Source organism: Akebia trifoliata, chromosome 12 (genome assembly GCF_017979445.1).
Source record: "Akebia trifoliata isolate Shusen 1 chromosome 12, ASM1797944v1, whole genome shotgun sequence".
Taxonomy (NCBI): Eukaryota; Viridiplantae; Streptophyta; class Magnoliopsida; order Ranunculales; family Lardizabalaceae; genus Akebia; species Akebia trifoliata.
This window is the reverse complement of record NC_141386.1, coordinates 26,477,529-26,493,042: the sequence shown is the minus strand read 5'-3', so window position 1 is coordinate 26,493,042 and position 15,514 is coordinate 26,477,529. Positions and strand designations below refer to the sequence as shown.

Genomic DNA, 15,514 nt, shown 5'->3' with positions numbered 1-15,514 from the left:
AGGTTTTAAGGTTAAACAAGATATAATTTTAGGGTTGAAAATGATCATCTTGGTCTCTTAAAACAATCAACTTCAATGTCTTGTAAAAATCCTTGATTTTTCTACCCAAAAATCCGTCCTTGTACTTTGAAAATCTTATCTTGCTCTTGAGGTTTTAAGGTTAAACAAGATATAATTTTAGGGTTGAAAATGATTTAAAAAACCTCACCCTAACCCTAAGGCTGAAGATGGAGAGGTTTTTGAGTAAAGGTCGAAGATGTGAGCATTTAGGTCATTTGAGCTACTCACTCACAGAAGACCTAAGTCAAGAGGGGCATATCAACAATTTGAAAACACAGGAGTATCTCTTAACATTGACCAAAACGTGAAGAGGGACATGTCTAAATCACTCCAAATAATACTAATATCAACCAAAGATAGTTTTATTCTTGCTGGACCCAACATGATTCCAACAACCAATGAAATAGTAACACATAGAAGGTAACCTAATCATAATCAGCTGGTCTGCAGGCCATTTTGTGTGGACTGATCGTCATATCTAAGGGATCCTCATAAATAAATATGTGGAATTATGAAAGTAAATAAATCACAATTACTCCAAGCTTATATGATCAAGAGCCCATTGTTTGGTAAAAAGGCCGCATGGGAGATATAAATATTACACTTAAGAAAAACAAGGAATATAAAAAAGAAAAATGGATGACAAGAAACATATTTCTACATCTAAATCAGGATTTTCTTCCCTTCTTATATAAATATCATCGATCACCGCACTTCGCAGATAAATGGAAAACTAGATAGTAAATTAAATAAAAATACGTAGATGATCTACTCGCCTTCCCAGCCCAATCGCCGGGCCCTCCGCTCCCATACAGATGTTACCTTCCTCTCCTTGGTCAATAGTGCCTCGGCACGTTCTCTGGCACCCTCACAAGTCTCCGTGGCAGCATTGCACTTCTCAGCCTCCCTTTGGTACTGAGAAGCCACCCTCCTCGCTTCTACATAGGTATAGTTCATGTGGTGTGAATGTTCTTCGGCGACTGCCTCCTGCAGCTTTAACTCCTCTGTTAATAGATCCACAAATTGCTTCTCCATCTCCTTGTTCAGATCCGGATCATTTTTACCGCAATCTGTAATTGATCAAATGTATGCATATTAAATATACAAAAAGAAATCGACCAACTTGGGCAATAAAATAATTGAGTGAAGTAAATGAAGGCTCACAATCTTACAGTCTCCTACCGTCCCACCTTAACAAATGTAACTAATTTTGCCCATCTTGGTTTAAAATATTGAACCTAGAGTTCAGATATTCAAATTATCTTCTACATCAACACAAGCCATCAAACTATGCCAAGAAGGAACAAGCGTTAAGGACTAATGACATATGGTATTGTTGGGTCTTGTCAACTTGAGCCAAGCATGTGTGACCTCTAACTTCAGATCTCTCTCAAAGGGGGAATTTTCATCCTCTAATGGTCGACTTAACATTTGTACTCGCAAGGATGTTTTATTTTATTTTATTTTTTTTCTTTTTAAATTAGTTGGTATGGTTGGGTTATCTTTTGATTGAAATTGAAGGGTTTGAATATGGTGAAGCAGGGAATGGTGGAAGTGAAAAAATAAGTCATGGAGAGGAATTACAAAGAACATAGATAAGAAAAACATGATGAGACCAAGGAAATTCATCACCAGCTTCCATTTTTTTTCTACGGTAATAATCACTTTATCAGAAATGAATAACACGGGGGCAAACAATGAAGACTAGACTCAAATAGACGAAGACACAAGAAAAAGAAAAAAAGTGCACACTAAAAGATGGTGCTTTAGAAGGTGCCACCTCAGTGAGGTGGTAAAATCTCTGTGTGATGGGATCAAAACCCATCTTCATGCTTGACCTATGAAAATGAAAAGAAGATGAATGTCTTGGATGTTTCAATCCCAAAAGATTTTTTTGAAGTTCAGCATTGGTTGGAGTCAAGTCTTCCTTGGGATTTGAAAGAGGTCTGAGAGTTCTAGATTTATGCTGCTCCCAAAGTCCTGATTTATTTTTTCTCTTCATTTTCTTCTTTCTATTTCTTTCAATATATATTCCCTATCTAAGGTCATCTCAAGGGCACCCTGCAGGGTAGAATACAGTTCACAAGAAAGAATATGTAAAGGCAAGTGATATACAATTCGTGATGACACTGTAAAAGAGGAACGACTAAAGTAAGATGGGCATGATCTCCTATTGTTTGTTTAATATAGGTCACCTCTAAAATCTAGCTCGTGTGAAGATATGTAAATCAAAATTAAACACACTTATTTGGAATGTATTTGTTGCACACATATTTTACATGTAGATCAATTGTCAATACTCAATACCAACAGACCGAACCAATAATTCTAGTAGAGTAACAGTCTTGTTGCAGACATTTCATGAAGGATGATTGATTTACGGTGCTCTAAAAGAACTAGTTTCATATCCTATGGAACTGGCCATATTTCTCAGGATCACACCATAAATGTTTCCTTGAAGTCTTTAGCAAAAAAAAAATGGATTAACACAGTGACTTTGGGGAGTTTGAAATGATGATGCGTCTGTACACATGTATTATAATATAAATTGTAGCTATATTTAACTCAAAAGTTTAGAATTAAAATAACAAAAAAAAAGTGAAAAGTAAAGAAGTAATTTTAATTTTTTTTATTACATAATGTAACTCGATAAAAATAGATTTCTGGTATCACACCGTGATTGTGCTCTTTCAAAATCACTTATAGTAACCATTTAAATAAAGGGTGATGGTGACACTACCTTTACATTGTGTGAATCGAGGTATGTGTTGTCCTTGTTACCTTTGTTAAAAAAAAAATAATAGATACTAATAAATAGAAATGTTGAGAATCAGCACTACATGTCTCAATCATCATTGCCTAATAGAACAAGTTTCTACAGAAATCTTGGAGCTTTCTAACTTAAGTACATAAAATAAAATTTGACCAAGTACATATAGAAGGAATTCCATTGTATATAAGCCATTAGACACCTTTTAGACATTACGTGTACCAACAACCTACATTTTCAATCTACTTCAACGAGATTTTCATAATTTGTGAGTCATAGGGAACCAGTTTTCCAAAATGAGGCATTTTCCATTGTGGTATCTTGCATGATAGCATCCTTCCTGCACATTCATTTCGATAATCCCAGTAACTACATTAATTTCTTCCCATATGTAAATTAGATAAACCAAAAACTTGTGAGGGGTCCTCAGCCTTATGAAGTGCAATTTTCACCTCTTTTGTTTTTTTTTTTCCTTTGGGAACAGTTAACAGGGCGCTTTATGCATATAAATTTCAAGCACATTGACATTTAAAGTTAACAACCAAATGCATATGAATTGTCAAAGATCTAATTCCCTAAAGATTAAACTATATTTCTAAGTAGGAAGAAACAGGGAAAGCAAAGAATTAAAAAAACTAGATACCATACAAGAGATTCCTACAAAACAAACTTTTTCACCAGTTCAAAAATAAAGATGATTATCATGAGATAAAAAGCACCATCTAAGCTTTAAAGTTCTTCACCAACTAAAAAAGTTGAGTTTCTCGGATGAGCTCTAACCTGTGACAGAAAGATTGACAAGCCCTACAAGAAGAAACAAAAACCAAAATAAGGAAAATGTTAGTACACTGCAGTCCTGTCTGAATTGAACAATAGAAACTAGATTTGAAGTAAAACATACAATACCCATTCTATGGATGGGTAATAAGTATCAAATATAAGGAAACTAATGACAGGGGAAGCGACCATTAAACTGTTATCATTTCAAGGAAAAAAAAAATTTCCAACTTAAAGAAAAGAAACTGAATTCGTTTGGAAATCAAAAGACTTTTTTTTATAGGTAAAGAAAATTTTATTAAGAAAGAAAGGGGACAAGGTGGCCACCAAGCCGAATACAAAGGCAAAATAAAACAAGAACAAAAAAGATCAAACAAAACAACTAAAAAACAACTAAACAAAAGCAGTCAAAGATCACACACAATGTCCCAATTCACCTAAAGATCCTCGAACGAGACTCCTCTAAATTCATCAAAGCCCTTGCTCCAAAAAAGAAGAGGAATCAAAAGACTCAATAATACTCTTGGACCATACCCCCAAGAATATTGGTTGTTCATGAATTCAACGGCCAAGATATTGCAGAATTGGTGGGCGTTAGTTGCAGCAGTGTTCCATGGGTAATGTTTATGAGGGTTAGTTGACGATCATGTCGGGTGCAGCAGTGAGATTTGGTGGACAGGACAATGTTGGGGATAGTAGTATAGGAACAATGGTGATAATGATTCTGGATGCCAAGATGGTGATGGTGATGTTGATAGGAAACAATGATGATGATAAATGGATGGTGATCAGGGAAATGGGTTGGTGTCAGATACAATTGTGGTATTTACCAACACTAGTGCAAATTTCCAAGGCTGAATCCACACACAGATGGGGAACCAGAATCCACCAGTTCATGAGCATAATTCATCACCCAAGGATTTCGAACCCTATGAAAATCTCATTCAATTAACAAACTCTTCATATAATGACAATGCTACAATTCAATCTATAGATTTCTCCATCCCTAAGTTTCATAACTCAAAACAAACCATGCAGAGATGGGGTAACCCATCTCATTTAATGCACAAGAAAATGGAGAACCAGGGCATAAGCTCCCACTCGAGGTTTCCAAACCATAATGAAACATCTCATCCAACTAGTTAACTCTTTGTACAATAGCAATGTTACATCCCAATTTATAGATTTCTCCATCCCTAAGTTTCCTAACTCAAAGCAAAGGATAATAAGAAACTCTTATGTACTCTCATTTGCTAAACTTATCAAATAGAACTCCAAACTCAATTTAAGACAATCCTAACGAAATTAGTGAAGTAAATAACTCTAATTCTATGGGTTTGGAATTTAGACCACTGATTTAAATTGGCTTGAGCCCAATCTAACAATTAATTAGCCTTCAATTTTGGGATACATTAAGCTACTCTACCTTTCAGATCATACAAGTAACTCAAAGATATAGACATGACTTCAGCAACGAAGATAATTAGATAAGGAAAAAAAATTAGGAATGAAAGATGATTGCATCACTTGCTTTGGATTTCTGAGAGGAGAAATAGGGAATTAAAGTTAGGAATTACCTTTGAGGAACAATTCTACCATTAATAGACCATCGAGTTTTTCCCCCTCCATTACAAGAGTTGGAAGAATGAGAGAGAAGAGAAATAGAGAATAGGGGTGAATTACAGAGAAATGTGTGTGGGGAGGGGTGTTGATCTCTCTTAGATCATGATTGCATTTGTTTATGGGAGTTTTTAACCACAAATGAAGGCAGCAATTTTGGCTCTAAATGGTGGGCCCAATTGCATTCGTTTGTTTTGCATCCATCCTCGCTAAGCTCTTGCAGGAAGGGGGAAGGATTTCTTTCAAGGTTGGGAGGGGTCATAAAGTTAATTTTTGGGATGACTTGTGGTGTGGCGTGGGCCCTTCGAAGGAGAGATTTCCCTCGCTATTTGCAATCTTTAGAAAAAGGAACCTCCATGTTGCTAGCTTCTATAGGGCCAACCTTGGAGGATCGAGTTGAGACTTAGGCTTCAGGAGGTCGTAGAATGATTGGGAGCTGCCAGAGGTTTTTAAGTTGTTGGAGTGCCTTCAAAATGTATCAGGAGGATCGGGTGGCAATGATCTGAGGGTTTGGAACACTAACAACAAAGGGTTGCTCTCTGTTAAATAGTTTTATAGTGATCTAGATAGGAGTGAGGACTTTATCTTTCCACATAATGTGCGGGGTCCTAGGGTGCCGTCTAAGGTGGCATTCTTTTGTGGGAAGCAATCAAGGAAAGCATTATAATGCTTGATCAATTGAGAAGAAGAGGCTTCAGTGGCCTGAACTATTGTTGTACGTGCTTGCCAGACGAGGGATCGGCTAACCATCTTCTAGTGCATTGTCATGTGGCAAGGAAGGTGTGAGCTCACTTTTTGTCTTTGTTTGGAGTGGAGTGTTGCATGTCGGGTACAGTTAGAGATGTTTTGGGGGAATGAGCTCGGTTGGGAATGAGTTTCCGCCTTTTCAAGAGGTTGCTTTGGAGTTTAACTCCATTCACAATTACTTGGGGTATTTGGAAGGAAAGAGATGCTACAACTTTCAAAGGGAAGGTGCCACCTAGTCAAGAGATCTTCTTGTTGGTTCTTGGCCTTTGGTTGTTTTTTTGGTGTAAGATCTTCCAAGTCTTTAAAGGTGTGTTCATTGAGGACTTCTCACTCTAATGGGAGAGTGTTTGTAATCTCTTAGAGTTTTAACTATGTGTTTCCCTTTTGGTTTTCTTTTCTTTTTTCTATTTTTTGGGAAAGGTCACTTCGATCTCCCCAATCTGTTTACCGTATTTCCCTTTTATCTATCAAAAAAAAAAGTTGGTGCAAAAGAATGCAAATTGCAATAGTACACAACATACCAAGTAGGGTTGAGCATTACATTTAGGAACAAGTCTCAACATTACATTGGACTAAAAGGGCTCCATAAAGGAATCTTTCATTACTAGGCCCAGGTCCCTCAAACACTCGGTTTGTAAATGATAAACCAAATCTCCCAAAATCAACACACAATGTGCCAATTCACAATACTTGCATGTTGGAAGAGACTCAAATAACTACCAAAAGTAATGAACACTAAGAAAATGAAATTCCCATATGAATTTGTTGAAGAAATCAATTTGTAGATCATTGCAATAAGGAGCAATACAATCTTAAAAAAAGGATTCTTGATGAAAGAGCATCAAGTGGGATCAAAACAAGGAGCTAAAATCAACTGGGTCCCAGGATATCAGCTCAAATTTGTTTCCTTTTAAATTAATCTTTCTCATTTTTAATTATACACAGGATTTAATAGCTTTTTTGATAAAGGTACAGTTGGAAGTATTTGGATCATAGTAGGATATTTTCTAGTTTAGTTTTGAGCATGTTCAGAAAAGTTAACTTAAAGACGTATTTTCAGTGCAAAACAAATTCTATTATTTTCATAGCATTTGATGAATGAAATCTGTTGTTGCCTTGCTTGGGTGAGATATCTAGGTATTAAAGGTGGGTTCCTTTGTTTAAGCGGAAAAGTTTGCCCACAAACTAGTACATTTTCGGAGTTGTTCTGCATCAAATCTAGTGTAGAAAGATGTTCTCAGCACCTGTAAAATAAAACTCAAAAGTGGCATAGTGTTCACAAATTCTCACTGACTTAAGGTCCCTACTAAAATGGAATTCGGGGTCCTCAATGGCTAACAAAGCGATTCCCCCATGGTAAACATCAGATCTAGAGACTTATATAGCAGAAAATATTCATACCCACCAAGACAAGGTATTGACACAACTAAATATTAAAACATCCTAAACATATTTACATTTTGAGCAGTAATAAACTAAGTCTCTGGTGATTGGAGAGACCCCCATTCTGCAATGGGTGCAAGTTACAGATGTTTCCCAATTCAAAAAGAACCATACAAAAAAAGCAACCTCTGAATAAAATAGAGAAACAAAAAAGGAAAAAATATATTTAGAAAGAAAAACTCTTCATAAAATCGACTAAATGCCAATTGGGTTCCTTGGAAATTCACTATTTCACAATATAACCATTCATTAACAGAAATCCAAGAAAGGGAAAAAAATGAAAACCAGAACAAAGCCCCAAATACTAAAGTGCAATTCTCTCCCTTTTCACTAATTAAAAACAATCAAACCAGATATTAAGCTCCACCAATAGAAAACTAAGCAAACCAGACCTTAAAAACTGAAATGATGCCTTTTAGATTCACTTTTTATCCCCATATAACCATAAAAAATTAAGAATCAACAAAACCCAGAAACCAAAATAGCAAGAACAACAAGAACAAAAGAAACTAGAAACCAAATCACATCAGAGATCAAAATCCAGACATAGCAAAATAACCAAGAAGAAAATTTAAAATAAACTGGAATGGGTATCTCTCATTTTGAGTTTTGACTCAAATCCCTACATAACCCAAATCCTCACGAAAGAAAAATATAGAGTGAATAAAATTACAAGAACACAGAAACTAGAAACCAGATCACACCAGACCATAAATAGCAAAATAACCAAAAAGAAAATTTAAAATAAACTGTAATGGGTATCCCTCAATTTCACTGTAATCCCTACATAATAACCAAAACCCTAAAAATGCAAAACATAGAGTGATCAAAATAGCAAGAACAAAGACACTAAAAACCAAATCACACCAGAGATCAAAATCCATAAACAGCCAAGTAGAAATTTTAAAATAAAATGGAATGGGTATCCCTAAATTTCATTCTAATCCCTACATAATAACCCAAATCCTCAAAATGAAGAATATATTAAAAATAAAAATAAATAAATCAATCAAAAACAGAAACCATACCGGGAGCTATCTTCGTGAGTGACAAAGGAGGGGGGCAATCACAGAGACAAGGAGCACAAGAAGGCCCATTATCTCCCAAACTAATCCCCTCCTTAAACCTCCAATACAAAGCAGGCCCAGATACATACAGAGCCGAAGCAGCTGCAAATATTACCAAACAACACCTCAAACAAGCACCTGAACGCCTAGACCCATTCGACATCTCTCTCTCTCTCTCTCTCTCTCTCTCTCTCTCTCTTCAGATCTGATACTCTAATATCTATCTCCAACACAACACACTTTCTTCTTCAGATCTGCCTACTTGTTAACTCCCTAGTCCCTCCTCTGGACATGTCCTTTTCTTCTCTTATTGACTGTTGTAACTAGTAACGAAGGATCACTTCCCATTTCCCAACCACATCAATGAATTAATTTTACCCAAAAAATATATATATAAATATAAAAATATAAAATAAATAGATTTGTAAGTCACAAACCCATTTTTAGTGGGTAGGTATTTAAGCAACATTCCATCAATAAAATGGACATTACATTCCATGAATATATATGAGTGTTGCGGCATATAGATCAGATTTGATTGGTTGAATATTTTTAATTTATATTTATTTATTTTTCTTTGATGGGTCATGGGTTTCAACTGGATCATTATTTTAGCTTTGAACGAAATTGGGTAGTAATGCTTCTTACATCCCACTAGATTGAGAAATATTATAGAATAAGATGGTGTGATTTGTTTTTATTTAGGTTGATTGGAAACTTTGTTGGTCAGGACTAAGGACTTGTGGTGGTACATGTGTGATTAATTTATTATAGTAATGATATATTTGAGAAAATATAGAAAATTGGATAGGTTCAAGTTAATGGTTAATGGTAGGGTTTGATTGGTTTAAAGAATTTTGAAAAATAAAAAAAGCACATAGACATTACTATATATAACTCCAAAAATAAGTCCTAATATGACTTAAATACTGGGCTACTCTAGGAAATAATATCATCCAACTAATCAAAAAAAAAAAAATCCATCAGATCTGACATTACAAAGTGTGATCGAGATGATTTACAAAGTTGCTTTTCTTGAAAATTTACAAACAAATGTCATTTTGTGAATCACCATTGCCTCCAATCTTTTTTTCTTTTTTCTTGATTCTTAAGGGTTCCAGTGCCTGATAATAGGAGTGGCAATGGATCGGGTTGTGTTGAGTTAAGGATATTCTAAACATTTATACAACCCAAACCCCGCCTATTTAATAGTCATATAAAAAACTTAAATTTAAACCTGACACATTTATTAAATAGGTAATTTGATTTGACTCATGTAATATGTTTAATAAAATTCTAGACTTAAGTGGAAAAAATAAGATCCAATTCCACCACCCAAAAAAAAATTCCAACGTTCTTAGAATTTGTCCCCTACATCTTCTTTATGGCATCTAATCATGTTTTTGGATGCCACAAGATAATGTACTCAGGAAACTTTCGTTACTTAAATGAGGAAAATGTTTTTCTTTTCCAAACTAAAATATTTACCCTTAATTATTTGAAAACAATCTCTAAAACCCTCTATATTTTATAAAAAAAAATTTATTATGAAAAAATTCTAGTAAAAAATGGGTAATTTTAAAAAGAGAGCTACTATTGCCACACCAATTTCAAATCTTCAATAAACAATGGGGTTTGAAGAGTAAATCCAAAAAAAATACTTGTTTCTTTGTCTGTGTGTGCTTTGTTCTTCTCATCTCTTATCCAAGAAAAGAATAAGCTCGAATGAGGTATCTCTCTCTCTGGGCACTACACTATTGCAATATAGGGAGTAGGTTACTTGGAGCTAAAAAGAAATTTTGTTTGCAAACACAACGTATACAGATTTTTATTATCATTTCCAATTTTTGTTCCAATCACTAGAGATTCAAGTAGTTCCTTACGTAAATCTATGAGTAATTTATATGTTGATAATTTATTACTTGAATGTATATTGATGAATTGTGTAAGAGAAGAATGGATGCAAAAGAATCTCTATTTCATTGCACTGTTTCACTATAAGTTATAAATACTTATGTTTATAGTTTAGTTTGATGACATTAAGATTTAACTTCAGATTTGTTAATATAACAGACCAAAATGGTTGATGCAAAAGAAATTGATGAAAGTGCCACTGTGGAGCCGCTTGTTGACTTGATGGGATTTGATGTCACTTAGCATTTCATCACCATTATGTATGTATCATCAACTTGAAATGGTTGAATTGTATTAGTGTTAGACATATACAAACTCTTTTGAAATTATGGATTGATAATGTTTTATCGATTTACTATGAACGACATACTTATTTGAATCACTGGGTATTTGAGCAAAGGAGTGATCTCCTAGAGTGGGTGCACAATATGGCACGCAATCATGGAGTTGTTTTAACAACCCAAAAATCTGATGGGTCGGATTCGCACTGTTGTCCACGAATATTTATTGGTTGTGATCGTTCAAGTAATTATCGAAATCGTCAAGTAGCTGGTGAATAAGGTGCCCAACACTTCTACAAAGCTACCTTCCTTCCAATTTGAAAGGGCAGAAAATAGTTAGAAAAAATGAGCGGAAAGTTGAAGTCATTTGCAAGTGGCACAACCATAAAAGATCGCCATATTTGGAAGGGCATGTATATACAGGAAGGCTCAAGTCGAACCAAAAAGGAATTTGAAAGATATTTATCAAGTTGGCATCAAACCTCGTGAATTCCCACAGACTATTAAGCAAAAAGATCCCATGAATACAACTACCATTAGAACAATCTACAATGCTCAGTTTATCTTGTGCGCGCAAGAACTCGATGGAAGAACTCCGATACAACGTCTTTTCAAATATCTTGATGAACTTAGATATGCTACTTTTCATCGTATTGAGGAAAAAACTAATATGATGACAGATTTGTTCTTCGCTCATCAAACTTCCATTGATCTTTCCATATCCTTTCCAAACGTGTTTCTCCTTGATTGTACTTACAAAACAAATAGGTTTAATATGCCTCTTTGTCTATTGTTGGTGTTACTTCAACAAAGAAAACTTTTTTTCCAGCCTTCACATTATTATCATCAGAGAAAGAGTCGAATTATAGTTGGACGTTGAAGTGTTTCAAATCGATATTCAATGGTAGTTTGCTTCCTTTAATGTTAGTAATAGATCGTGAGCTTGATTCGATGAGGGAAATTCAGAAAGTATTTCCATCATGAAAGAATTTACTTTGCTTGTGGCATATTTCAAAGAATGTATTGGCGAATTGTAAAAAATATTTTGATGGTGAAGAGACGTTCGTGAAATTCATGAAAGATTGGCATGCATTAACATGTTCATCCACAGAAACAGAGTATAACGAACTTCATCCCAAGGTCCTTTGCTATATTTCACAAGCACAGCTCATTACGTGTAAAGATTACTTTGTTGCTGCATTTACTAATCAACATATGCATCTTGGGAATACTTCTACTAGTCGAGTGGCGAACGCACATGCCCAACTAAAGAGATATCTTCAAGTTTCAACATCAAACTTGATGACGGCGTGTGAATGTTTTGATAAAATAATCAATCAACAACATACTGACATCAAGTCTTCATTCTCTGAAAATCGTATAAAGATGTTACGTGATTACAATCAACACTTTTATAGTGAACTCTATTGCCTTGTATCTAGTTCTGCCTTGGTAAAGATCAATGAGCAAAAAGAAATGGCAGAATCTGATCCAAAAGGTATTTTCATTGATTCAAATAAATGTCAGCATGTTATTCGACGTTCATTAGGGATAACTTGTGCTCATGAATTGGTCAACTATTTGGTGAAGGGTGTACCTTTGCCTAAATCTTTGATTCATGCGCATTGGACTAGATTATCACTGTCGGTTGAAGCTTCAAACACAGGCATGCTCAATGACAGTATGCCAGAGTTGGAAATGATAAAAGAAGGATGAAAACTGCATATAAAAAATCCAAAATAAAAATGAAGTTGCATGAGATTGCAAATCCTCCAACAGCACAATTGAAAGAACCATTGATTTTACTTAAACCACGTGGTAGGCCAAAGGGGTCAATAAAAAAAACTGAAAAAATCAACTCAACACGAACCTTTTGCATTCGAGTATGTGGAAAAACTCCCTTTGAAGAGAGCTAAGAAGGTAAATAAGGATTTGCATGGGATGAGTTTTCTCGAGATTATGAGTTGTCTGCCTACATCTGTGTGTAGCTTCATTAAAGATGCATCAAATGGTGGTGGTGATGGGCATTGTGGATTTCGAGTAATGGCTGGATTGTTGGGAGTGGGATTAGAAAGTTGGTATACAGTAAGAAAAGATTTGAGTTGTGAACTTCAAATTCATGGTGCTACGTGTGCTAAGTTATTTGGTGGTCCTAATAGGATTGATGAATTGACTAAAAGCCTAAAATGTGAAGAGGTTCCTACTGGTCCCCAATTTTGGATGACTATGCCTGACATAGGGCTTTTGATTGCCTCATTCTACAATGTCGTGTTAGTACATATTTCAAAAGATCAATGCCTTACATTCCTTCCTTTGCGATCACCACCTCCTAGTACCCATAAAATCATCACTATAAGCTACATAAAAAAAAATCACTTCGTCTAGTTGCATATAGTTGAAAATTCGCCGGTGCCTCCAATCACTTGCAATTGGATTGAACACCATGCTTCGATCGTTGAAGGTTGGCAAACACCATATATTTCAAGGATCACATTCATGAATGTAGTGATTGAGCCAGGGATTGCATTACGTGAGACAGTAGAAGGTGTGACATGTCTTTAAAGAGTTTTTTTTTTTTTCCTTCTACCCTATTACATGTTAGTTTTATTTCTTCTCAATTCCATTTTTTTTTCCACCTAACAGTTCATTCCCTAATTTAAATTGCAGTTGAAGTCAATACAAGATTTTTGGACACCATCTGGGCCACTTTTTGGTCACTTTAAAGATGGTTTCTTTTTTATTTGCATCAGTATATGTAAGTTCTTTTTTTAAATCATGTGTTTTTTCAATGGTAATATGTTTGCTGATGGGTTGTTTGGTTTTAAACTGCGGAGGGGATCAATGCAATATTATTTTGCATATTTAATTGCTTTTTTTTGTTTCCAATTGTAATGGTCAATATATATTAGAACTTAATTTCTAAGTGATCATTTACAATTTGGAAGGTGAAATTCCTTTTTATTTTGCACAACTAGTCTTTCTACTTCCGTTGTGTTTTTAGTCAAAAGACTACATGATTTTAGATGCATTTGTAATGGATCCAGGATGACAATTTGAATCTCATGTAGAGTTATGCAACATCAAGCATGGGTAGTGGAGATTTTGGGATTTATATTAGATGTGTGGCTCTTTGTGAGACATTAGCACTAGAAAAACACACAGATTTTTATCATAAAACTTTGGTGTGTATATTTGTTTTTTCAATAAATGGTGTGCACATTCTTCTTTTTGTGTGGCACACATAATTTCATTAATTGGTGTGGCAATAACAACTCTCTTAAAAAAAAACCCTTAAATAATTGTTAAACATTGTTTCATGATTTAAAGAGACACTCATGAAAAAAAAAAAAACTCTTAAGTTCACTCAAGTTTTAGTATGTCCATGCTTTTAATCTAACAATTTTCTGTAAAGATGATGTGGTAACACTTGTAACAGAAATAAAATAAAGTCGATATCTTTTAAGTAAAGTAGATCCCTCACAACTTTAAATAGATTTTCATCCGTAAACAGGGGCGGAGCCAGGATTTTCTTTTAATGGGGGCAAACTATCATTAGTTGTATAGTTGAAGAACTTGAATGGATGGAGGTGAGGGTGCGGGGGCAAAAATTAGAGGGAGATGAGGGGTGTGGGGGCAAATGGGGAGAGAGGTGAGGGAGTGGGGACAAATGGGGCATGTAATTAGTTGAAAATATAAGGGTGTCTCAAAGTTCTGTGGGGGCAATTGCCCCCACCAGCTCCGCCCTGTCTGTAAATCCTATTCAAGAACACAATTAAATTGCACAAACAGTTGAAAGACAAACCTAGTGAAGTTTGGATGCTCTAAGATCTACGGGAGGAAAGAAAAATTGAGAGTTAGAGAGAGAAAGAGAGGTTGGGGAAGAGAAGAGAGGGGAGGGGGGGGGGGTTAATAGAGAAAGTGGTTTTGACAGAGTAATACCACACAATTGGTAGAGAAAAGGAGAATTGTAAAGTTTTTTGAGGCTTTTTTATTCGCAACAGAATATGGTATTTTAATTAGATTTTACGATATATTACTACTGCTTATGGGTGGGCCCACACTTTGATTTTGCAACCAAGCGAACGTGAAATACCGCAATACCAAGCAGAGCCTAAGTTATTCTTAGAATTTATGAAAAGTCGCATTGAGAGAGAGAGAGGATAAAATGGAGGGGCATGTTACATAAATTGAAACGATTGGCTCGGCTTGAGTCGATTTCTATTCCAAGTGTTGCCCTATCATTCTCAAGAAAACAATTGAATTAAAGGCCATCATCAATATACAATTTAAGTGAACTTATGTGCCTTTTACCATAAGCTTAAAGAAAATTTGGGTAAAAAATAATTGATCGAGTGACGTCCCTAACTTAAACATGACCCGCTTATTAATCATGTCAGATGAATTGGCATTGAAATAACCTAAACCCAATTATTAGGCTTTACCCAAAGTCACTAAAACCATGTTTAGGTCGTATTTGGGGTCGTGTTCAAAGTGTCACATGTACCCGAAAGGGAAAACACATGAGTGATCTAAGGTACTCCTTCCTCTTTAACTTCATAAATGGGAGAATGAAGTGATATTTCTTTCCCAATTGACTTGTTTTAGTCAGGCCACCAATATACACCTGTTATATTTATTAAAGAGGGTTAATCCTAAGCAACTTGGGATATCTTGTCTTCTATTAAAATGACGACGAACTGTTAGCAATTTTAATTTTGATGCTACAAGGCCCGACGAATGGTTGGGCACTGGTTTCTGTAGATTATTCATGGGCTCAGTCAGACTCAGTGATGTTCTGTGTAAACCCATAAATAAATAATAAAAAAAAAAGCAAG

At 35.2% G+C, this 15,514-nt stretch overlaps 1 protein-coding gene across 1 annotated transcript; it reads right to left on the bottom strand.

Annotated features, from left to right (window-relative positions):
• Window positions 1-535: 535 nt before the first annotated feature.
• On the bottom strand, window positions 536-8,844 carry LOC147389190 (uncharacterized). Its single transcript, XM_086418731.1, has 3 exons — window positions 8,446-8,844; window positions 3,611-3,634; window positions 536-1,130 (listed from the first exon to the last, which is right to left on the bottom strand). Exons 1-3 carry the CDS (start codon window positions 8,645-8,647, stop codon window positions 829-831), a joined length of 528 nt encoding a protein of 175 aa, XP_086274857.1. The 5' UTR covers window positions 8,648-8,844; the 3' UTR covers window positions 536-828.
• Between the last annotated feature and the right edge of the window lie 6,670 nt (window positions 8,845-15,514).